The sequence below is a fragment of the Bactrocera dorsalis genome, chromosome 1 (genome assembly GCF_023373825.1).
Source record: "Bactrocera dorsalis isolate Fly_Bdor chromosome 1, ASM2337382v1, whole genome shotgun sequence".
In the NCBI taxonomy this organism is placed as follows: Eukaryota; Metazoa; Arthropoda; class Insecta; order Diptera; family Tephritidae; genus Bactrocera; species Bactrocera dorsalis.
This window is the reverse complement of record NC_064303.1, coordinates 3251386-3277259: the sequence shown is the minus strand read 5'-3', so window position 1 is coordinate 3277259 and position 25874 is coordinate 3251386. Positions and strand designations below refer to the sequence as shown.

At 38.3% G+C, this 25874-nt stretch overlaps 1 protein-coding gene across 2 annotated transcripts in view; it reads right to left on the bottom strand.

Annotated features, from left to right (window-relative positions):
* Nucleotides 1-7351: 7351 nt before the first annotated feature.
* The window catches only part of LOC105232365 (developmental protein eyes absent), a 67589-nt gene continuing 49066 nt past the window's right edge, over nucleotides 7352-25874 (bottom strand). For both annotated transcript variants that reach the window (XM_049460680.1, XM_049460674.1), the window contains exons 2-5: nucleotides 20494-20540; nucleotides 8174-10099; nucleotides 7861-8105; nucleotides 7352-7781 (exon numbers count right to left, since the gene is read on the bottom strand). In XM_049460680.1, coding sequence (XP_049316637.1) covers nucleotides 7600-7781; nucleotides 7861-8105; nucleotides 8174-10099; nucleotides 20494-20540 — 2400 coding nt within the window. In that variant the 3' untranslated portion in view covers nucleotides 7352-7599. The remainder of the gene's footprint in view (nucleotides 7782-7860; nucleotides 8106-8173; nucleotides 10100-20493; nucleotides 20541-25874) is intronic.

Sequence of the window (25874 nt, the reverse complement as noted above, 5' to 3'; positions counted from 1 at the left end):
TGCGAAAAAGATCATAGACGAAATGTGGTGAAGCTCAACTAATCGTCGCAATGCTAGGATTGACGCCTGGAAAAGTTATACTAAGTATTTGGTGAGATTGGAAAGGTATCATCCACTATTTCAGCCTGATTGAACGATTTATTCTACATTTTACTGTCAACGACTGATGAGATTGAAGCAAGCAATCGAAAAAAAACGGCCAGAACTGATCAACAGAAAGGGCTTCGACTTCTATCAGGACAACGATAGACCACACACATCTTTGATGACTGGGCAAAGACTAAAAGAGCTTGGCTGGGAAGTTTTGATGCATCCACCATATAGCCATGACCTTGCACCATCGGATTACCATTTGTTTCGGTCAATGCAGAACTCCCCTAATGGAGTAAAGTTGGCTGCAAGAGAAGCCTGTGAAAATTACTTGTCGCAGTTTTTCGTCGAGAAACCAGAAAAGTTTTACAGTGATGGAATAATGTCGGAAAAGTGGCAAAAATTTTTTTACCAAAATAGTACATATTTGTACTTTTTAAATATGAAAAAATAAGTTGAAGTTTGATTATAAATACGAAAAGACTTTTTCGACTACCCTATATTTGTCAAAGGCATCTTCACGAAATTTGGCAGAGCTTATTACCAAAAGCCATGCTATAATGTCCGAAGAAATTTTTCCGATCGGACTACTATGTGAAAAAAATGTGCAGAGAATATCATCCAAAGTATTGCTACAATCTTCAAAAATATCGGTTAGATTGGATCACTACAGCATATAGCTGAAATACAACTGACCGATCAAAATCAGAATAAAATCTTATGCCTTTCTGTGCATTAAAAATTACACCTGTGAAGGGTATTATAAATTGAGTTAATATTTTCCCTTGTGTTTTTATCTTTCTAGTTATGATTTACATTGTTCTGTGCTATTTGTAATCTGCTATCCAGATATGGCTAAGCCAGCTCGCATTGTCGCTCTATGCTGTCATATGGACGTGCGCATGAGTGTGTATGAGTGCTTGTGAAATTAATGTCGATTACACATAAATTCACAGATATTGATGGTTTTTGATCGCCAACATCGGTCATGTTTTGACGATAAAATTTTATTACCTTCAACAGAAAGGGCGTAGAGGTCGCTAGCCGCTCACGTACACACATGTCGGTGCCACATCATGTTGCAACAGCCTCACCTAGGTGAAGGTAAAGGCGTTGAAAGATGTAACTTTTGACTGACAGCTCAAGCAACTAAATAATGCTTATTACAATTGTTTGTTGTCGTTGTTGCTGGGCGGCCTCAAAATGTATAACAATCATTGGAGTTGTTGTTGTTATGCTTGTTGCATTTGCGCGCAGCTGTCCTCTTTACAATTTCAATTATCGGCTTTTCACACGCCACCGCCGTGAAATGCGAGAAACCAACATCTTCCAACACCAACAAAAACATCACGTAGGTGCGTATTTGTGTGCATAGAGCTTGCAACATTCTAGCGCTTCCTTCCACCTTCAACTTCTACTGTATCAGTGAGTCTGGACTGGGTGCCAACAACTCAAAGCGCACAAACTACTTTCAATTTCCTTTCGAAAAGGCAGCGAAGAAACAAAATGTTGCATGAATATATAACGAAGACTGCGTTTTGTAGCCGCGTGGCACTGACGCTTGTTGTTGCTGCAATAGTTGTACATGTTGATTTTTAGACACGTACCTGGGTATGAAGCTATAAACATATATAGTTATGCATTTATTGTAGTTGCTTATTTTGTTGCTTCGTTAGTTGTTGTTGGCCGCCAAATTTTGTATGCAACAATTCATTGCTGTGGTTAAAGTTGAATGTTGCCACACCTTCGCCTTGTCGCCGCATAAATTTCGTTACTATTTGTTAGCAAATGTGGCATAGGTTAGACTAACAAGATGGATGAACCAAACAAAATAACTGAAAGGCATTTGAAAGCTCTGCTGAAAGTTCATTTAAAGCTTTCTGCTGCACCATAAAGCTTAGAACTGTTCCTGTCTGTTTCTGTTGACTTGTAAGATTAGTATGAAGCAGGTCCAGTTGCTCGAGGAAGTTCAGCCAAGAAAGAAAAGGCTTGAGTAATTTCAGCCACTATATACCTACAAAGCTTAGAGCTTTAGAAAGACTCGAGGAAGTTAAGCTAGTCGATACCTACAAAGCTTGGAGCTTTAGAAGGGCTTAAGCCAAGCAGTCGATCGTCAGTATTTCGACTAAGGGCTTCTCTAAAATATTTTTTTAGAAAAGCTTTTCTAATTTCGTTAAAATTTGGGAATCCCTAATCTTTCAAGCTTGTAACATAACCAAAATATAACAGGCAAATCTAAGAAGAATACATTAAAAACCCGAACTACATTTATTACCACTGTAAAGCTGAACCAATGTTGATGAGGAAATCAGGTAAACGCTTTGAAAAATCCCTGAACCCGGGTCTGCCTCACACAGACGGATCCTAATTTTTATCAGGTCGCAGACTTGGCACTATTCCTTAAAATTATTTGGAAAAGGCTTACAAAAGCAACAATATCACAGGACCAACACAAAGTTCCTACAATAACTTATCCTGGATAGTCGTAAGTACTATCGTTTCCTGATTCCATAAAATCTCAAAGTTCTCAAAACTGCCTCGATTTTGGTAATATTTGTAAAGCTCTACTCTCTTATGAAAACTAACAATCTACATTATTTCCAAACTCGTGTGTATTTATACTTCACTTCGCAACTCAAAGCCCCCAGGCGGTCGCGTGAATAATTTGCTCGGCCGCGAGTCAACGAGTCAGCATTGGGTGCGTTTGATTTAACCGATATTTGTAACTTAATTAGCTGCAGCTGTCAGCTACGCCGCTTTTGTAGGCACCCACGCGAGCTTGTATGTTGGTTTTGTTGTAGTATGCCCGCGCACATGCGGCGTTAGTTGTACTGAAAATTGCAATTTACACTTGCAAAATTAAGCTCCGGGGAGCAGGCTGCGGCGAGGCAGCTGCAGTTGGTTAAGTGCGCTCTGCGGTCAGTGACAGTGTGAATGAAGTGTTATTTTGTGGTTGCACTAGCGGGATATGTCTGCGGCCAAAATTCGCTATTTAATTATATATTTATTTTTTTTTAGTTCGCAAATTTTCGTACATATCTATGTTTATACAGATATCCATAAGCTACTGCAGGGTAGGTAAAATAATAAGTACAGAATATAGACCAGGGTTTAGTAGGATGAAAGTCATTAGGAACAAAAAGAATAAAAGAAAAATTATATAACAAAGAATTTTCGGGCTTTTTTGAGGTCCAAAAATTGGAACGAAGGAGAAACGTATTATTTCCATTTCCGGAAAACCTACAAGTTCTATGGAGGAAAGATAAATGGTAGAGTCGTAGGTAATAAAAAAAATCAAATAACAAAATTAATGTTTTTCTGTGACATCATTTTCCCCGAAATTTTGGGGTAAAGCATCCTTTTTTTATATTTTAAATATCAAACATTTTCTTCATTGAAATCTCTTCTTTCTGCCTGCATAATATTCATTATAACGACAAGTTTCCTAATATAATCCAAAGAACGACCCCACTAAACGGTTCAAAACTGATTTCTGCAGCTGCTACTAAGAAGTAACAAGTTGTATCGTGATAATCGGTAGTTACTACACTCCTGCAATTCTTGCGCTCAGAGTACAGCGCTTTCAAAATGTTCCACTCTCAATGCGGGTGTAGCTTCCAACACATTGGTTTGTGTTTTGGCTGAAAGTGGCACAATTTAGTTTGGACAGGAATCTTTCGAAGCGTAACAATAAATAAATATACTGCAATAACTTAAACTTCAGTAAATTGAGTATGGATAAATATATATTAAATATATATATATTAAAATAAGCTGTACGTTAAACTGTTTATATAATTTATTTTTTAATTTGATGACAATACAACACTCAAACTGTGCATCACAGTGGCTGTCAAACAGACGGAAATGGCTGCAACACTGCTTATGGCATGGCTAGGCGTAAACGTAATGCTATACGTTTTCTGGCGCAACTACGTAGACGCAAGAAAAATTGCGACAAATCAATCACAGTTTGGAAGCCAACAAATATGCAGCTGACAGAAAGTGTTTTTCACAAATATTCAAAGTCAAGGGATTACTATCCACTTGTGTTCTACGAAAATAAAAGTTTTTGCGGCCGACAGTTTCGATGGTCCCAATCGGCTCCCAAAACTTTAAACTCTAACCAAAAGAATATTGTGTTGTTGACAGTTGACAGTCCTTGAATGGATAAAAAATTCGTTCCGAATACGTAAACGCGTCTGGTATGGGAACGGGGAACAAAAGAATCTCAACCATCGGTTAAGAGTTTCTTGACATTATTTCGGAGCTTACACAACTTCTTCAGAAGCACTGCGTGATTCAGAGAGAACATAATAGAGTTACCTACGCAGAGTTGGTGAGGAAAACTGCTCCGAAACGGCGCGATCAACTTGTAATTTTTACACGACCTCCAGAATATAAGAATATATTTTCCAGGTAACAATAGAAGGAATAAGATTTTGATAATAATTTTGATTTTTTTTTTGTTAATTTTTTTACAAAAATACGACTTTTATTGAAAAATTAAAATTAGAATTCGATTATCATCTGTATCATCCGTTGTTATTATACAATTTTGTGGGTTTGAGGTTTTTGATTTGACATGATTTTAGGCAGAAAAGATTTTCCCACCGTCAGACACTCATCATCATCGGATGCCCTTCTGTATATCGGGTAAGGGATCAAGTTATCCAAAGTTTTTCCCGAAACGCATCATAATTTTATCCATTTATCAAATAAATTGGCTCTTTAAAGAAATATTCACAGCAAACGTCTTTTTTTTACCTTCAAGTGAATATAACCTACTTACCTACTTATGCCAAAAAACTGGTCTTATATAAGATATATGCATTGTTTTATATCGGATACGTCCGATAATCCAATGGATAGTTTTGGAGATATTCACGGGTGATTCAAGTGATTCAAGTAGAAGTAGTACTTTTTAATAGTCTTTTTTTGATAGATCATACATGAGTCGTGTCAAGCTGTCATGTTATTTTTGTTCAGTATTGTTTGGCATTTCTCCATGGAAAGACTTACCCCTAAACCACGTTAACAAATCGGTCACCTTTATTACGAAAATTCACGTTCTGTAAAGAAGGTTTTTTCGGGCGCTTCGCTCAACTTATGGTCAACATAATCGGCCTACGCAGAGTCGATTCGCAGCCGTTCTCGGATTGATGCATGGAACAACTTGAGGCATTTTACGTCGAACTGAATCCTTTCGACCTTCCCAAGTGACAACGTTTTGCTCTATGGGCCCTTGAAAAGTTGCAAAAAGATCCGACGTTTTCGAGCCAAATTTTGTTCAGCGATGAGACCTACTTCTGGCTCAATGGGTATGTAAACAAGCAAAATAGCCACATTTAGAACTACGAGGAATCTGAAGAGATTTAAGAGCTGTCATTTTATCCATCATTTTGTGGAGATATTTAAAGTCCAAAGTCTATGCCAACAATCCTGCTGGGATTGAGGCCTTGGAGCAAAACATCACGCGTGTCATTCACTAGTTACCAGACGAAATGCTCGAAAATTGGACTCCACGAATAGACCATCTGTGGCGTACCCGCGACCAGCATTTAAAAAAGATAAATCCTCAAAAACTAAATGCCAAGGAATGTTCTTTCGAATAATAAGCGTTCCCCATTAGATTTTAAATTTTTGTGTTTTTTTTCTTAAAAAAAAGTACGGAACTTTGAAATGGATATAAATGATGACCTAACAAATCGAATACTATAAAAAACGATACGAACATTTGAGCGTTTGAGTATAATCAGGAGCTCTGAAATTACATATATCTGCCTTTAAAATTATATCCGCCTCATTGCGTAAGAAAACTCAAATCGTTCATATAATTTAGTGCATTTTATTTGATTTTGTTATATTTTTTTTTACTTTATAAACTAATTGGATCAACTTTAAAATACTATATTAATAATTTTAGAAATTTAATATTATAATATTATTTTATTAATTATTAAATTTGATTTAGCCTGAATATGCATTTATACAGATTTCGCATATGTATCATATACTTAATGAAATGTTTTGATACTTCCCAGCGCTAAGTAATTGTGTAACGTTGAAATTTTGCAACTGACATTTCTAGCAAATATTATAAATTTATATTTTTTATAAACGTCAAGAAAAAATATGTTTCTTGAGTGAAAACTGACTAATAGGTTACCAATCACACAGAATCATCAAAACGTAAACAAGAAATTCAAGAGGAAAAGCTAAGATTCGATTAAAGATATTTTCGTAAGAAAAAGCACTCTCTCAAGTAACACAATTTAAAAAAAAACGCGTCTAAAAGCGTTCTAAAACAAGCGTTCTAATTCAAACAAAATTATTTTTGAACTATTATATTTTTTTAACTCTTAGCTCTGGGTCAAACGACTTCATTTAGGTTTTTGAAATGAAAACTGGTCAACTGTACTTTGAGATATGAATTTTGTTATAGGTGTTTGATTATTGTTGCCAGATCGTTACAATTTTTTGGAATTTGTTCAAATATTTTAGAATTATTAGGCGGTTCACTAAGTAATTTGACAAACTGAATTTTTCAGCAATCTCTCGAGTATTTATTAGACGATTTGCGTCCACTAACGACTTGGTTACTAACAATGGCTTCTAAAGTCTGCCAGGACGGCATCCATGTCCCGGAAGGTATTTTAAAGTCGTTGTTGATAACATAGGACCATTCGAGATCGATATTTGCTGGATTTTGCAAACCAATTTTGGCCTTGGTGTTCAATGAACACCATTGGCTTTCCGTACACATCACATAATTTTCGCATTGTTTGAACTGCATTTTAACGTTTTTTATAGTAAAAGAGTAAAATATGCCAATAATGTTGAATTCGAACTTCTATCTTCGAAATTCAAAACAAAAACTATATCAAAAAATGTATGAAATTTTTTAATAAACAAGCTTTGCTATATCAGCTGTTCGTTTAAGTTTGAAGTTGGCTGCGAAAGCGTTCGTTAATGTCAGCTGTTGTCATCTAACGAAATAACTTTGTGAACAACCCAATATCATAGACGTTTTTAAGTACGTGAATTAACAATACAACATTGACATTAAAAATAGTTTCATTGTTATTTCATTCAAAGTGTAGACTTAGCTTAGACCGGGAAGTTTCGTGAAGACATAAGTCCAATAAATATAATACAACTTAGCAGAGAAATTTTTCACACTTTCTGTAAGTTTTGTCTGTTCGAGACGCATTTAGGCAGCAATAAATTTTTTTTATTTTCAAAAATTTCATTGTTATTATATAATAGTTTATTTTATTTATTAATTTATTTAATAGTTATACTTTACTTTTACTAAATACAATGATTAAGTCTTTTAATCTTTAGTGCGTACATTTGCTTAGCTACGAATAATATTTAATTTACATGCAAGAGATTTTCGCTTAGTTAAGTAGTTAAGCAGTGTTAATATTAGAATAGTCATCATTTAACTCATATTTTTTACAGTGTAATTGTCGCGCAATATACCCAGCAGCAGCTGCGCGTCTTTCATAAGAAACCCATGTCGAGCGCCGTGTAGAGCGCGCGTATATCACTGTGCGACGATATGCGCCAGAAGGGGAAATTGTACGTTTTCGCCGCGTTCTCCTCCTCCGTGCCATCGCCGATCACGACGTAGGTGCCTTTGCGCCCGAAACGCGTCATAATGCGTTCGAAGCAGGTGTCGTGGCCTGCAAGCAAAGCGAAAGCGAAAATTTGTTTAAAAATAAACTAAATAATAGTGCATTATTGTTGTAATCGAACACTCACCGATCTTGTGTGCGCTGTAGATATTTTCAATGGAAAAGATGCCGCCTAGACCGAAGAGCAATACTTTTGCCAAGGCGGGCGCCAGTTGCGTCTGCGTCACCAACACATTCACGCAATTCTCGCGTTGCGCAATCATATTCAGACACTTGGTGGCCAGTGAGGCCCAGTTGTCGGTGGCCATCTCGATGTCCGAACGTATTTGTAGCCAGGTGTCACGCTTCTCGGGACCCAACAGACCGCCAACACTGTAAAAATGGGAAATGAACAGTAAATAAATAAACATTTCATTAGCGAACTCAATAGCGGTACTCACTTTCCCCTGTAGGTGTTATAGATCTCCTTGATTTTGCGATATCTAAACGCCAGTTTGCGCATCCAGTCGACGCCGCCACGCACGCCAGTTGGCAGGCAGAGATTTGGCGGAGCGCCAGGTGGCGCACCCGAATGAAAACCGTCCGTCGCGAAATTGTAATTGCTCAGGTCCTGCCCGTTGTCGTCGGAGGACACATCATCGATGTGCACCTGATCACATTCCTCGATTTCGTTGAAGAAAAAATGCGTGTCGGCCATGTTGAAGACCATCTCCTCCATGCGGAAGGCGATCGTCAGCAGCGTGCTTTGGTCTTTGGTGTAGCGATTGGCGAAGGAACCGGAGAGTAGCGTGTGGAAAATGATGATCGTCTCATCCAGATCCCAGATGAAGACGCGTTCTGGCGGCTTGGCCGCATCACTGTTCGGTGTGTCTGAAGTGGTGCTGCGCGTTGGACTCGGCTGCTGATGGCGTCGACCACGCGAGCGCCCACTCTTGCTGGTGGGCGTGCTCTTGGCATGTGCCGCCGACGTGGCCGCCGTGGAGTTTGTGCTAAGCGTTGCCGCAGCAGCATTTGGTGAGATCGGCAGCGGCGAATGCGGTGAATGTGTGGCATGCAACACCGGTGTGGTCGAGTGCGTATCTGTGGGGCTCTCGGACAAATTGGAAGCGCCCACATGGAAGCCATGACTGGCAGCGCTGGAACTGGGCGAGCTGACGGCGGCGTATGGTGAGTAGCTGGCTGGATTGTAGTAGTTGCCGTACTGATCATTGTAGTAGCCACTGTAGTCCTGTTGCGCCGCCGCTGCTGCTGCAGTGCCGAATTGCGCGAAGTTGTTGTAACCGTAAGCGGTTGGGTAGAGCTGTGAGGAATTGTTGTTGCTTGCCGCAGTAGCGTACGATGAAGTTAAGTACGGCGAACTGGGTTCAATTTTGGTAGCGGCACGCGCCGCAGCCGTTGTGTAAGGTGTGCCGTAAGTGGAGTAGAAGGGTGGCGTATACTGCTGCATGCTGTTGTAGTAATTGTAGTAATCGTGTTTGCTGGTGTCGTACGCAGCCGCCGCGGCTGCTGCTGCAGCTGATGAATTCACCGCCGCCATGGCAGCGCTGGAGGAGGAGTTTGTACCAATGCCCGCCACACTGCTCTCCATGCCACTCAGCCCGCTGACACCAACCGATGAACAACTGTAGATGGAGCTGTTAGCTGGCACGCCGCCATTGCCTGACATTATGCTACCGCCATCCAACTGCGCAGCGTTGCTGCCGCTCAGCCCAGACTGCGTCTCAATGCCAGCGCCGACAGCATTCACATTAGATGTGCCACCGCTGCCGCCGCTATTATTCAGACCCGGACTACGATTCTCCGACTTTACGGATGTCAAATGCGTTTCAGTTGGCAGCCAGTGCGACATACCCGCGCTACCGCTGCCCGCCACACCAACACCTAAGTCGCCATGTCGTCCTGCGCCTGTAGCTCCCGCGTTACTTAGACCTGTTGTACCATCGACACCGCTCGACGCGCCTTCAGCCGTCGCATGTGGATGCTGATATGTGGAGAAACTACTACCGGGCGATTGCGTGAATGAAGCGGCAGCAGCGGAGTTAAGTGAAGGGTAGGCGCTTAGTCCGGATGATAGGCTGCAGCTTGAATTCAGGTTGGGCGCCGCATTGTAGTGGCCGCTGAGTGACGCCAGCGAAGTGATTGTTGGTTGCAGCGGCTGTGATTGTGGTGGCAGCGTCAGTGGACTGCATTGACCGGACGTAGCGGAGGAAGCGGCGCCAGCTCCGCCCAGCGGCGACTGTGTATGTGGCAGGGAGTGAGGATGCAGTTGTGAAGTGTGGTGTTGAGGCTGCTGTGACTGTTGTTGTTGTTGATGTTGCTGTTGCTGCTGATGATGCGGCGATTGAGCGGTGGTTTGAGAACAAAGGCTGGAAAAGTAAAGAATATTTTTTTTAGATTTGTAAGATGGGAATTTTATAGTATATTATTGGTATGAGTTAGGAAGGAGCTAATATACGTAACACAACTTGGCGTTAGAGTTGTAAACAGCGCTAAGCTATATAACCTAGTACCAGACTATTTGTTACTAAATCTGACCAAATTTGATTCGAACTGGTCCACTTATGTAAACTGCGCGCATGATATGAATGGATACTATTTTTCCCCGATTGGTATCACCCTTATTTATTTTCGTGGGCAGTTTGATCTTCATATCTCAATATATTTAAATTCTGGGAGGTCTACTTTGCCATGAGTAGAAGTATTTATGTGGCACGAATATTCAGTGATAATCGTGGAGTCATCCACACTCACCTCATGCGAGTCGTCCAACCACATCGGTTTATGACGATCATAGCAAAAAATGTAAAGAAACAGTGATTAAAAATCGACGTATTGGCATCAGAGAGTCAGCAGAGGATTTCAACACATTTTGGTTAATATTTTGAGTAGGAAGTGCATCAATGCTAGACTCATACCAAAAGACCTGAATTTTTTCCAAAAACGACATGGGGTCGAGGTCGCTAATGATAATTTAGGGTCCATTCATCAAAGATATCATTACTATTGATAAGACGTGGGTTTAAGATGATGAAGCTGTTCAAGAACTTAGCGCCTGACACTCAAGAAACAGCCAAAACTAAAAATATTAAAATTCGCTGAAGACAATGAAAGTGATACCAGTCGAGGCTTGTAACAACGACGTGGAGTCGAGGTTGCAAAAGGGATGCTTCGGAATTTAAGGGTTCGTTCATCAAATGATACCTTTGAGAAAATCGTGATAAGACGTGGATTTAAAAAGATGAAGCTGCTTAAGGATTTAGCGCCTGACGATCAAGAATCGGCCGAAATTGACAAAAACAAAATTTGCTGAAGGCGCTCCCAGCCGAGGCTTTTAACAAGATTATGGAATATTCGATTAAGCGTCCTGAATTGCGTGGATTGCCTCAAAAGAAGCCAATTTTAGGAGATAATAAATATTTGTAATAAAATTCGTGAAAGAATAGCTTTTCTTTGTTAGTCCAGACCTTATTTGGTTACACTTTCAGGTATGTTCCGGTTACATCGATTAAAGTTCCTGAAAACATAGTTTTTCGTCAGATCAGACCTTAGATACTTTCAGGTATATTCCGGTGGAAACACTGTTTTGATGGAAACACTAAGTTCAGAAAATTATTGTTCTAGATCTAGATTAGGTTTATTAAGTTACAGATCAGAACCGAAAACCAGATATGTAAGCACATTTGTAACACTCTAACAAAAAAGAAGGAAGATGGCTCAAAAGGTTTCTATTCCTCCACAGAATTCTAGTTTATTGATTCGATCTAGAGATATTTCAATGAACTATATTCATCTTTCCAATACTTATTCTTCAACGCTAAAAGTATAATATATTCCTCTAAGCGCTTCATTAACATTTTAATGAAATTTATCAAATAAGCAATCAAATAATTAGACTGTTTATATTTTATAGGCCTCTCGTATCTGTATATTTTCATTTTGATCTACTCTACAGACAAAGCACCAAATTGGAGTTAATGCCAGCTAAAGTCCCACAGCCAAATGGGCTAATAAAGCCAAGAATTATTACCGAGAGTTCCACGAATTGCTAGTGAATGGCAGTGAACTATGAGAAAACTGGACAGAAAGAATGGTAAATAAAAATAAATAAAATGCTTAAACGTTAAACGTAAAGAAATAGAAAGAAAAAATAAATAAAACAAAGGGAAGGATCGACGTAAAGTAACAAAACGCTGGAGATGTCGCCAACGACGGCAACGAAAATGAGCAATAAAAAATCAATAACTCTTGGCACAAACATAAAAATCAACATAAACGCTAACAAAACCAATAACAATAAAATAAATACAACAACCATAGCGCACAAAGAGCGAAGTGGCGTGAAGAAAAAACTAAACGAAATGGAAAGCCTGAAAAGGAAATTAAAAATAAACACTTGAAACAAACATGTCCAGCAGAAAAGTCAAGTGCGCCATCCTTAAGTCGAGTGAAAATAAAACGGTGAATTACTGTAACACACATGTTGCTATGTACAGATGCATTTATATGTATTGTATACTATTTGGATGTGTGTTTGTATGTATGTATTTGTACGTGGGCGCATACTTAGATTGCTGTTAAGTGTCTCTAGCGGCTGTTTTAGAGCTGCATTAAAGTATGCTACAGGCTCAAGCATACATTCATATACATACATATGCACAAAAAATTAAACTAAATAGGCAAAACTATGCAGAATTACAATAAAAAATTGTAAAACTCTGCGCATCCTAATCATCTGCTTCGGTTCCATTTAGCGACACACTTGACTTGATCCGTTGCCCGTTTGGCTGGACCGTGCCTCGCTGGCGACCACGTGTGAACATGTGCGCGGCAAATGTTGCTGCTTCATGCCTTTTTATCTTCTGCCGTTTTGGCTGAAATTTGCCGCAAACTATACACAGATAATTTTATTTTTTTTTATTTTTATTATTTCTACCTTCCACTATACTAAGATACAAACACTGTATACCTATAATGTATGCATGAAGTTGAAGTGAAGTCTAAAAGTTGTCTTAAAAGTCGATTGATGACGGTTATAAATTTAAGTGACATTAAGCATATACAAACATATGTATCTATTAAAACATACCGACATATGTACATACATACATACATACATATATGAAATACATACATAGACATTATACCACTAGCGTTTAATTTTATGCATTCAACTGGATGATGATGATGATGATGATAACTCCAGTTAGAAATTATTGCCCGTTGACCGTTAAACATCATATCATGTCAGCTTGATATAAGTACATAAATGTAAAGGGTGGTTCATGCAATGCTTCTTATAAGGAGTAATCCATTTCGAGTTTCCCCAATTTTTTTAAAGAAAAAACACAGAAACGTCAAATTTAATGAGGGACGTTTATTATCATTTAAAGGAACGTTTTTGGCATTTATTTTCTGATGATTATCTCTTTCAAATGTTGCCCGCGGCCACGTCTCAGATTGTCCAACCGTTGAGTCCAATTTTCGATGACTCGTTCAAGCATTTCGACTAGTAATTGGCGAATGACGCGCGTGATGGTTTGCCCAAAGGCCTTGACTGATGCGATGTGTGGAAAGTGACGCCGTCTTGATGAAACCAAATGTCGCCGAGATCACGAACTTGAAACAGAAGCACAATCGTGCTTTCACAGACACTTGTCGCGACATTGGTGTGAGGTGTCTGGCACTGTCCGTGCGCTATTGTGCGCATAGGCCGTGGACAACGCTGGCCTAAACTAAAGCGGGATTGTCCCCATAGACTTTACACTTTACATACATTTACTTCCCCGCAGGAAAAAGTCTAACGGTATGATATCACACAATCTTGGCGGCAAATTGACCGGGCCAAAACGTGAAATTATCTGCTCACCGAAGTGTTCTCTCCATAAATCCATTGACTAATACGATGTGTGGGAAGTGACGACGACTTGTTGAAACAAAATGTCGCCGAGATCACCAACGATTATGATGGCGCGATAACGTTTGTTGTTGATGTAGTGGTAGAATTCTGCCGAATTGACAGTCCTTGGTCGGATAAAAATCCGGGTCCGTTCCAGTTACGTAGACCCGATTGCTGTGGGAACGGTCGTCATTGACGAATACGATCGCACCGGCCTCATTTTTGCAGAAATATGAACCGATGATGCCACCGGCCAACGAATCACACCAAACCGTTGTTTTTTCTGAATAAAATGGTAGCTCTTAAGTCCCTTCAAGTTGCTCTTTGTCCCAAATGCGGCTATTTTTTTTATTTGCATTCCCATTGGGCCAGAAATAGACCTCACCGTTGAACAAAATTTGGATCTAAAACGTCGGATCTCCTGGAAATTTCTCGAGAGCCGATAGACCGAAGCGATGAAGCTAAAGTTGAATGACTTGTAAACGTTGTTCAGGCGTCAGTCTTTCCATGATGGAATGCCAAAAAATACTGAAGAAAAATAACATGACAGCTTAGGGTTTAAAAAAATCTTTGCCTTGATTTGATTTGAATAAATCTTTCGTAGAATGCTGTACTGCATTGGACAATAATCCATGCCAAATGACGTAAAAATAGTACATCGAATAAAAAAATTTTACATGAAAGGATTTGATTATCCGATAACAGCGTTCCCAACCAATGGCCAGGCTCTTAGGATAAAAAGGATGCATGCAAAATTTCAGAGTGATATCTCAAAATCTGAGACACTATATACCCGTATATACGGACAATTGACCATGACTAAATCGATGAACGCTTGTTTTTAAGACCCCAATGGATGTTTGGAATAAATTCCGAGTCATCTTCGGAAACTTGAATTCTTAGCATATATGAAAGTAATTATTACTCTTCCTTGTAGATGAACAACACAAAAAAAAGAAGCTCATTGTTCCTTGCCTCCAATGGCTTCTTCCCACCCATAACTCCCTCACCAGTATACGGGCAGATAAGGAGCCGCCAGAGTTCGGTTTGGCGACTCCATGATATCTAAACTAAATATGAGACACGAGCAAGTACGAAGGTTTTTCGAGACTTTTTTTTTTGCAAAGGAGCAATTGTAAGCAAATATTCAACCAATATGTTGAGACTCACATAAATAGCTAGGTATGAAGTAGTGCTGCCACCATAAGCACAATTGGCGCTAGATTCGTCATTTTGATGCTTCATTGTAGGACCTCATAATCTTGACATGCCATTTCATCGTTGCGCTCAAAACATTTGTGTTCTCAAAGAAACTACTTACATATGTATATCCGGTATGCTCTTAGTAGTTAGGCGTTCAAGGTTTGGTGGCTAATTCAAAGTTTTCTGTTTCTGGTTTGTAAAAGAGCAAGGCATTCACAGAGAAAGTGAAAAAACAGTTTCCGTGGTCCTTTCTGGACCTATTAAATAAGTCTTTGGTTTTATTTGTCATACTTGAGGCCAAATCTGCCTTGTTTTTGCTCTGAGCTACTTGTTTGTTCAAAATGTAGATGAAGCTTCATTTTCATCGTTCCCACATGTTGTGGCATTAACTTCGCTTCGGATTCATCTATAGAGGTGCTTAGCTTTGCCAACTCGTCAGCTTTTTCGTTGACAATAATCTTCCAGTGAACGAAAGCCCAAATTAGGTATGAGAGAAGTTAACCTGCGTGTGAGCTTAAAGCCTTTCTGCAATTGTTTACTCCCTGGAATCATTCTGTGGTGTCGACAGGGAAAGCAATGACACCTGCCTATCCGTTTATATGGTGTAGTTATACAATAGAACTCCACAGGACTTTTCTATACCCAGTAATTCCATTTGGAAGATGTTGGCTGAGTTTGGTAGACGGAGTGAGATGCAGTGAGATATCAAGATCATTGGAGCACTCGTATAAAAACCCAAAAAATTCAAACCAAAAGCCATCTATAGAGCAACTACCAATTAACTCCCTGAATCTCCAAAAATATCTTTAGTGAATCTTTCCATATATACATATGTATATACTTAAATAGCTCTCAGAAAAAATTTGACTGATTTAAATCATTTCGAATAATTATTTTTTTGAATTATAAGACTTTAATTTTTTATGTGCTCCAACCGCTTCTGTGTCATTCAACTGACTGTTACGCGATATGACAATTAATCAAAACACTTTAGTACAAGAATAGGATAGGAACGCCGAGAAAGAGTTGTGAGCTCGAGCCAAAAAGAAATTTGTTATAACTTTTCAAAATTAGAAACTTACAGCTAATTGAGGGGATAAAAACAACAACACCAACAACAAACACGACTAATCATTTTAGAATGACATGGCAATGAGAGTCCCGAAAAAAGTTGCTTGTGACATTTTTACAATGGAATCTGACACCTGCATGCTGTGGCGTGTGGTTGACAAGAAAAGCACACAAACACACACATACATATACATACATACATATGTACATCCATAATTATATACATGCACACAATTATATAACGCAACAATCTGCATAAGACACAGTATATGAATGAAATTTGTCTTCTCCCGCAATGTGGGAGAAAGAGTGTTGAGGTGGACTCTTGTGTGTCCGCTTACTTGCACACTCCCATACATAGTAATATGTACCGTTAAACGATGAGCATGGGAAAATATCTGACATCGTTTTTCTTGCAACTAAAATTGGTCTGGCAATCATTTGATTCAATGCTGCTCAGCTGCTTGTCGGCCTTCACTCGCTTGCAGCTCTTCAGCTACTTGACTCGTGCGCTACTTCTACAGATATGGATACACATACACACATATGTAAATATGCATAATTGTTTGATGATAAATGAAGTTCATTGTCGTGCCGCTGTTCGATCATATTTTAGTTGTTGCAATTTGTTGTTGTAATTTGATGCATAGGTGCCGTAGCTAATGCTGTTCGCATAACGCATGGTTGTTGTTGTAATATGAAATTCAATAAATGTCTCCAAAGCGTCAGAAATATGAGTGGGAAAATTGTACGGCTTCATTTGGTTACAAGCAACACTAGTTTATGCGTGATTGTGTGTGTGAGCATATGTGTTTGTAATCATGTTATCGTTTGTATGTATGTACATATATATAGAGTGGCGGTGATTAATTTAGTGAGGTGAAATTTAATAGCTAATGTAGAGTTATTGAGGACTTTTATTATAATTTTTATGTTTTTTGTATGAAAATACAGCTGTGCGTTAAATAAATGAATCCGAATGCTTTTGCATTCGTGTAAAATATTGTGGGAAATTAATAATTGTTGCAGCTTTGATGGATATGTCACTTATTTGTTAATTTTAAAAATACAAAATTTTTTCTGAGCGTTGCCAGACTAACATTTTGGGAATAAATATTTTTGTAATATATTTGAGTCTAATATATTTCGAATAAGTGTAGTTTGCTTGTATTTGCTATGAGCATATCTGATCAAATTTGACCCGGACTGGTCCACTGGAGTCTAGTAAATTATAAATAATTGTACAATGCTTGTAACGGGTGATTTTTTTGAGGTTAGGATTTTCATGCATTAGTATTTGACAGATCACGTGGGATTTCAGACATGGTGTCAAAGAGAAAGATGCTCAGTATGCTTTGACATTTCATCATGAATAGACTTACTAACGAGCAACGCTTGCAAATCATTGAATTTTATTACCAAAATCAGTGTTCGGTTCGAAATGTGTTTATCGACAAATTTTGTTCAGCGATGAGGCTCATTTCTGGTTGAATGGCTACGTAAATAAGCAAAATTGCCGCATTTGGGGTGAAGAGCAACCAGAAGCCGTTCAAGAACTGCCCATGCATCCCGAAAAATGCACTGTTTGGTGTGGTTTGTACGCTGGTGGAATCATTGGACCGTATTTTTTCAAAGATGCTGTTGGACGCAACGTTACGGTGAATGGCGATCGCTATCGTTCGATGCTAACAAACTTTTTGTTGCCAAAATGGAAGAACTGAACTTGGTTGACATGTGGTTTCAACAAGATGGCGCTACATGCCACACAGCTCGTGATTCTATGGCCATTTTGAGGGAAAACTTCGTGACAACAATTCATCTCAAGAAATGGACCCGTAAGTTGGCCACCAAGATCATGCGATTTAACGCCTTTAGACTATTTTTTGTGGGGCTACGATCAAGTCTAAGTCTAAAGGTACAGAAACGGTGCTTGCAAATCGCAATGTTGTCATATGAGAGATAACAGAGGAGCTCAAGATCTGTTATGGATCGACTGAACATATTTTGGTTAATGTTTTGGGTATGAAAAATGTCAATGACATTGAGGAGATTTCGCACAAGACATACTTGACAAGATAACTGGGGATCCTAAATTCATCGAGCACAGCAAACCTTTTGGCGAAACATGGGTTTATGAATATGATTTCGAAACTTTAAACAATCAAGCGATTGTACCACCCAAGGCTTATAGTAAGTATGTATATGGAGAATTGAATTAAGCGTTGGGACGCTTGTTTTGGCTTAGGAGCCTTTTCTGAAGACAATAATAAAGATTGTTATTAAATTCTGTATAGGATGGAGCCATGTATAGAAGCTCACGCAAGTGAAGAAAGCTCTCTGAACACCATTAAGTTGGGAGTGGCCAAAAACGATTCTTTTTCAGCTCAATACTTTCGGTCTTAGACGAGGTATCCTCTGGGAAGCCAAAAAACACCTGTTTGAAGGCGAGCTAAAGTGAGAAGTCCTTCCCAGGGTATTGATCTGGGTCAAAAAATACCCCCAATGAAAAGGACACAACCACCTAAGATGAGAGATGCCCTTCAAACTCAGCTATAACCTCCAGACTTTACTTGGATACACTTTCTGGCGTGTTCCGTTTACATTGATTCGACTTTTTTCTATCAGTATATGTATATTAATTACATTAAACATTTTATACAAATATCTTATTATACATACATATATACATACATAACTAAACAACAACACACATGACCCAGGAAGACAAACGCCTTCGTTCCTCATTATTGTAACTTTTACGTTTCAGCATACTAATCCCTTAAGTAGTGGGCGCATCCTGCATCTTGCCAAAGCATCTGCAGCAGGTTTCTATAGCCTTCACACACGCATATAGGTATATTCAATAAACGCATGCGCAGGCGTTAAGTGTTAAGCGCATTTCAAATGCTTAGAATTCTCTTCTTTTTTTTGCTTTAATTTTTTCAAGCCTTATTTAAATGCCATACGCCGAGCTCTCGGGAAGTGTTAAAAATACTGAGGTTGTGTGACACTTTTTCTACACATTTATTCTATTTGGTGTCCTTTTTGTTTTCTGATTTCACTCGTAAACCGCTTAGGCGAACAAGTATGGCAACGAGTGCGTGCTCACACCAAATGAAAAGTGGTTTGGAAGATTTGTGACATAAATTTCTATGAATTTCTTACACATGTTCTTCAAGAAGCGAGTGCTTGGGTTTGTAGGCGTGTGAGTGTGTGTGTGCGTATGCAAAATGTGAAAAGAACAGGCAGTGTTTCAGTGGAATTTCTAAGCATTTTGTTACACTTTTTTCTATACAAATTTGAGATTAATATTATTTGTTCTAAGTGCTCATAAGGTCGTAAGTGTTTTCTAATTTTCCAAGTGTGCTGTAAAAGTATGCGAGCATAATTTGTCGTTTAAAAATAAAAAACTCAATTTATTGCTCATTTGTTGCCGGTTTTTGGGAAATATTTAAAGTGGTTTGCTTTTTATTTTCTTTTTTTAAGCTGTGAATTGTATTGTAGAATAATTAAAGTTAAAAAAGGACTTTTTAGGTGCCACTTTGACTCGATGGATCGACAATTGAAAGAAAAATATACATACATAGGTTTTCGTTTGTTTCCGAGACACAGGCTGCAAGAAAGTTCCACCTAAAAGCTGATAGCAGTAATTCAAGACAAGAGTAACTAAAATACCAAAATTACCTCAAAAATTATTCTTCAATCTACTTTCCGATTTACTAAAATACCAAAATTACCTCCAGAAAACTTGAATAAGAAGTAAATTCATATCTACAAACGACATAAATCAAGAAAAATGTACCAAGTATTGCGGTTAAAACGCCAAAGTCCTCAATAAATATTTGCAATGTTCGATTCGTCAAAACTTGAAGAGTGGCGAATAGAACAAACAACTGGTATAAACTATCTTCAAGTTGATCCGAGTAATAATTTAGGAGATACAGCCTTGAGAACTCGAGGCTAGCTAGGCTAAGTGCGCCGTCTTTAAACGTTTTTTTTTTCGAAACTGTTTTTTGAAGTCGGTTGGCAACATTTCTCGAGAACTACTCAACCGATCTTCATGAAATTTTACACAGGTCTTTGAGATAAAATTCTCAAATATTTGAATGAATGAAGCTTTTTCTTCGATGACAACTATTTAAAAAAAATGTTGCGAACTTTTCAATGAAATTTTCATTTTTTTTATAAATGTCTGCCAAAGTTCTAAGTTAAGGTTTTAACGTATATTTTTCGCTTTATATGAGCCTGCAAGGATTTATCCTGCCAACGCGGGCGCATCTTTTTTTCGAATCGTCACCGGCAACGGTGTCGTAATGGCCGAGTATAAAATATTATTTTTTTTTTTAATTTCAAAGTTTCTTTGTTAATAGTGTATTTTTATAACAGTAAAAAATTATAATAAAATATTTCATTTTTTATATGAGAAAAAATTGTTGAAAAAAGGCTGGTGCTGACAGTTTGTTTGAACAATCGGCATAATTTGTTCATTTCAACGCTTGGTGGATCGAGAACTGCGTTGGTGGTATTGAATACTTATATATGTACATGTAGGTATGTGCATATCTTTAATTTTTTTTCTAGTAAACTTACCGATTTCGTTCATTTGTATCCGGGTGCTCTGTTTTGGGACGTTTGACCTGCAAAAAAAATATTTAAAAATTTTAAATAAGTTAAAGTGTTTAAATTCTAATAACTGTAATAAAATATACCATACATAATTAGTATTGAGTGCATATTTGCAGTTTTTAACACCTCAACGACTTCTGGAGTCATTTATAGAAAATATAAGGTCCACATACATATAAAACTACACAAATAGTATACAACCAAAACAAACAATCACAAATTTTCACAATTTATTTATAATTTTCATATTTATGCGATTACTGTTGCATCGGCAAATTGCATTTGGTTAAACAAAGCCAAACCCTCAATAGGTGCTCACGCCGTCGCCTAAGCGTTCCCATCGCCTTCACAGGTTTATTTTTTTACAAAAATATAAAAATAATTCAGCGTAAAAATAAATAAAAATCAAATTGTATAAATGCTTGCATAAACCTTTGCATTTTCGTTTACATTTGTGCGCAGGGAATAAACAAAAAACACCAGTAGCTACCGCCTTCGCCTTGACGGCAGTCAGTCAACTGACTTTTGAGCGCTTAAAGCGCGCAAGTGGCTCACAAAATGCGCCGGCTTGCATTTGTTTATATATGTTTGTGTATGTGTATTTGTCGCATTAATTTATTTAATTGTTTGTTGTGTTCATTTTGTTTCTAAAGCGGCGACTTCTGCATTGACTAGCGCCAAGCGAGTTTGTGCTTTTAAATGCAAGTTTATTTGCTTAATTTTGTTTATAATTTTTCTCACTTCAATATTGTTCTTTTTTCCACCGCAGTTCTGTGCGAGAATGCGTTTATTTATTTTTTAAATACATACATAAATATATAGTTTATATTTTTTATTATTTTTTTGTATTAATACTTATTTTTGCTGATGTTTCGTCGCCTTCTTGGAAAGCTGAATGCAGTTTGTTCTGTCTGCACACTTTTTCAGGTATATATACATACGTTTATATACTATATAGATACTTGTATATATACATATGTATGGTAAGTTTGTATATTTGCATTTAGTTACATATGTTATAGTCATGAACCTGCCAGCGCCCAAAAGCAGTTGAGTGAATATAAGTACATATTTTGCGATTTGAAATATTTTTGCTTTTTCGGTGATTTTTGTTCGGTCTGTTAAATAAATGTCTGCTCTTTGCGTTTATTATGTAAATTCGAAATTTTTTATATTATTTTTGCATAATATTTTTACTTTTATTTATATTGCTTCGCATATGATAATCGTGGGAATTTTTCATGTGTCTGCTGGCGTGAGGAAACGTAAGCATTAAATGCGTTAAATAAAGTAAATGAAAATGCTTCCGAAATTTACAGTTATTGCAAAAATTATAATTAACTGTGTAAGGAATAAATTTTTCGTTTTTATTTTGACTGATTTTCTTTTAATATTGGGTAGTCGAAAAAGTGTTTTCGTATTTTGTCAATAGATGTCGTTGCAGTCGTATATCTCAAAAGTGAACGAACAAAAATACGAAAAGACTTTTTCGACTACCTAGTATTAGTATAAAACAATCGTGCTACATAAATTTGATATTGAATTTGTGAGAGATGCTGTTGTTGTTGTAATAGTTATTTCACGTAGTAAGGTAAGGTCGATGGGGAGAGGGATGTCAGAGGTGTAAGTTTAGCATGGTATGCAAAGAAGTGGTTAGTGTCATGCTAGGAGTCGTTGCACGCTGGACATATGTATATTAGATATACAGGGTCGAAGCTGGATAGGTAGGAGTTTAACTTGCTACAGTATCTAGAACGAAGCTGCAAAGTCACTCTAGATTGTCGCGGCAACTCGAGCTCGTCGTTTGCAATAGGTAGTGTTTTCTCTGTGGCAGCACTAATGATACCTCTTGAAGAGAGTTACAAAGTTTATGAATAGTAGTCATTCTTTAGGATGCTTGACACGAGCTTCAGGAGACTCTCACTAATGACATCTTTTTAATCTGATCCTTAGAGGCCCCAAATGCGGGTCAAGTATACAAGAGTTGCTCGAGTGTGCTCTGCTCTGACATTTCCTGCAGACTTCTTCTGTGCCGCCACCAGACTGTGCTTAGTGAATATTCCAATCATGTTCCTACACCAGTAGGATCCTTTAATACTTCCGATCTCCATTTTACAAATAACTTTTGATAAATTGATCGTTTTATATCATGCCCAGGCAATTGTATAGATACAGCATGGGTCCTGAGACAGACTTTATAGCTCCCGTAGCACTTGTTAAAGGTCAGGGACATTAATTTACTTCTCTAGAGTGGATCACGTCTTCGGATGACACCATAAATCACTCTCGGCAACGTCGTCTCCTATCTCATTCTATCGAGCTTTGTGACCCGGCACCCAGTAGAAGTGAATTCAATTATTTCTGACAGTACTCTGCCACTGCTTAGTTCATAACTTTTGGCCAATATAAGAAACGCTGTCTAGTTGCTGCTTAGCTCTCCACGTAGATGTTAATTTTGAAGTTTTCTGCTGAGGCATTTGAGGTTAGTTCCGCGACTTTTTCAATAGTAAAAGTCTCTGCTTAAAATATATTGCAGTGGTCCGGTAGCTTAAAAGGCTGCCTATACCCAACTATGCAGAGTATATCCTCGCAGTCGGTACTTGCCAAAACGCCACAACCCACCGAACTATACTCATAGCTTCAGAGATAATTAACTTTAACATTATAAAGGGTGATTTTTTAAGAGCTTGATAACTTTTTTAAAAAAAAACGCATAAAATTTGCAAAATCTCATCGGTTCTTTATTTGAAACGTTAGATTGGTTCATGACATTTACTTTTTGAAGATAATTTCATTTAAATGTTGACCGCGGCTGCGTCTTAGGTGGTCCATTCGGAAAGTCCAATTTTGGGCAACTTTTTCGAGCATTTCGGCCGGAATAGCCCGAATTTCTTCGGAAATGTTGTCTTCCAAAGCTGGAATAGTTGCTGGCTTATTTCTGTAGACTTTAGACTTGACGTAGCCCCACAAAAAAATAGTCTAAAGGCGTTAAATCGCATGATCTTGGTGGCCAACTTACGGGTCCATTTCTTGAGATGAATTGTTGTCCGAAGTTTTCCCTCAAAATGGCCATAGAATCGCGAGCTGTGTGGCATGTAGCGCCATCTTGTTGAAACCACATGTCAACCAAGTTCAGTTCTTCCATTTTTGGCAACAAAAAGTTTGTTAGCATCGAACGATAGCGATCGCTATTCACCGTAACGTTGCGTCCAACAGCATCTTTGAAAAAATACGGTCCAATGATTCCACCAGCGTACAAACCACACCAAACAGTGCATTTTTCGGGATGCATGGGCAGTTCTTGAACGGCTTCTGGTTGCTCTTCACCCCAAATGCGGCAATTTTGCTTATTTACGTAGCCATTCAACCAGAAATGAGCCTCATCGCTGAACAAAATTTGTCGATAAAACACATTTCGAACCGAACACTGATTTTGGTAATAAAATTCAATGATTTGCAAGCGTTGCTCGTTAGTAAGTCTATTCATGATGAAATGTCAAAGCATACTGAGCATCTTTCTCTTTGACACCATGTCTGAAATCCCACGTGATCTGTCAAATACTAATGCATGAAAATCCTAACCTCAAAAAAATCACCCGTTAGAAAGTTCCATTACAACAAATTATAGTCGTACGAAATTTGCTCCAGACTACTCGTACGCACCAAATTTTTCATTCCGGCACACTTAAGAATCATTTTCTTGACCTCAGTGCCTACAGCCTAAGATCCTAACATATATAATCCTATGCAAGTACCTAACCAATATCGACAGTACCGAGTTGAGTAATTAAAACAAGAAAAAAGTGAGTAAAAACCACGGCAATTCCAAAATATCGAGTTCCGTCAGTCAAAATTAACCTGAAACTCGCCGCAGTAAATGCAGCGTGTTAAAAGTGTAACGAAGGCAGCTGAAATTAATGAGCTGCGCACCGGTTAACTGTGTAACAATTAAATTTTGTAATAACTGTGCATTTTATACGATTGCATGGCAGTACAAACCAAGGAACATACAAATACCGACGTAACTAGACGGTGTTAAAATTGAAATTGAATTTCACTGGAGCAAAACGAAATTGTCGCCAAGTCAATACGGTGCGACACCATGCGCCTCTTTGGCCCTAAAGCGAGTTGGTCACAAAGGTTACTTGGCGAACGACGGGAGGCATTCGACAGCTACGACGTCACAGAAAGCGTGCGACCACCCAGTGGTTAATGTGAGCGAACGAGTACTGGAGTATGGAAGAAGCAGGCATTAGGAAGCGGTGAAAATATTGCTTAATTTAGTTTGTGGCGTTGCCATTAAGGAACGCTGTGAAGATGGTTTGAAGAATATAATAAAAAAAAATTTGTATTTGAGTCACTAAAATAAAACGTGTTCCAAAAGCTCATAATTTTTTTTCCCTGAAACACGATACACGATTTTTATTTAGATTTCAGTAGGCCTCCTACTTCAGCGCGAACGTTCTATGCTTCAGGCAGGCAACACGTCCTAAACTTACTACCAAAAGCTTTCAAACGTAGGTTTCACACTTGAAAGTCGCAACTGAAGCTCAACACATTTCACTGAAAGCTCGCAAACAGAGCTTTCATACTTTAAAGTCGCATCTGAAGCTCAACACTTTTCACGGAAAACTCGCAAAGAGAGCTTCCATACGTTAAGTGCCCCCTAAAGTTCAACACATTTAACTGAAAGCTCGCAAAGAGAGCTTTCATACTTTAAAGTCCCTCCAAAAGCTCAACAAATTTCACAAGTGAGTTTTCAATAGCTAATCCTTAGCTATGTAAGTATTGCTTTAATAATATTTTATTGTTGTTGCTTTAAGAACACAACAGCATCTCGTGTTTGTCACATTTAACTGTCAACTAATTTATGGTGCAAGCGCGTACGAGAGGCACGTTAATTTAACAACAACCAAAGTGCCTGCCTGGGGAAGACCAGCGAGTGCCCCAGCAGCCCTTAACCCACGGCAGTCAGTCACAGCTAGCCAACAACAACAATGTTGTGTAGTATGTGGCAACAAATACCTGTTGGTGACCATTCTTTAGCTGATTTTATTCTTATTTTTGGACAAATGGAGGCACACACACGCAAACATACTTGCAGACAGACATATGTACTTGTGTGTAAGTTGGAATTTTTTGTCGCCTACTAAAGCGTTGTTGCAGCGAACTAAAATTCCTTGTGCGCGATCGTAATCGCTTTTGTCTTTACGGCTTATGATTCGGTTTATTATTATACCCGATTTCTTCGGGCGCAGCGCGCACTGATAATTTGTTGTAGTCTTTCTTTTATCATGTGTGTGTTTTTGTTTTTTTTTTTATTTTTGTGTGATTCTTAATGCTAT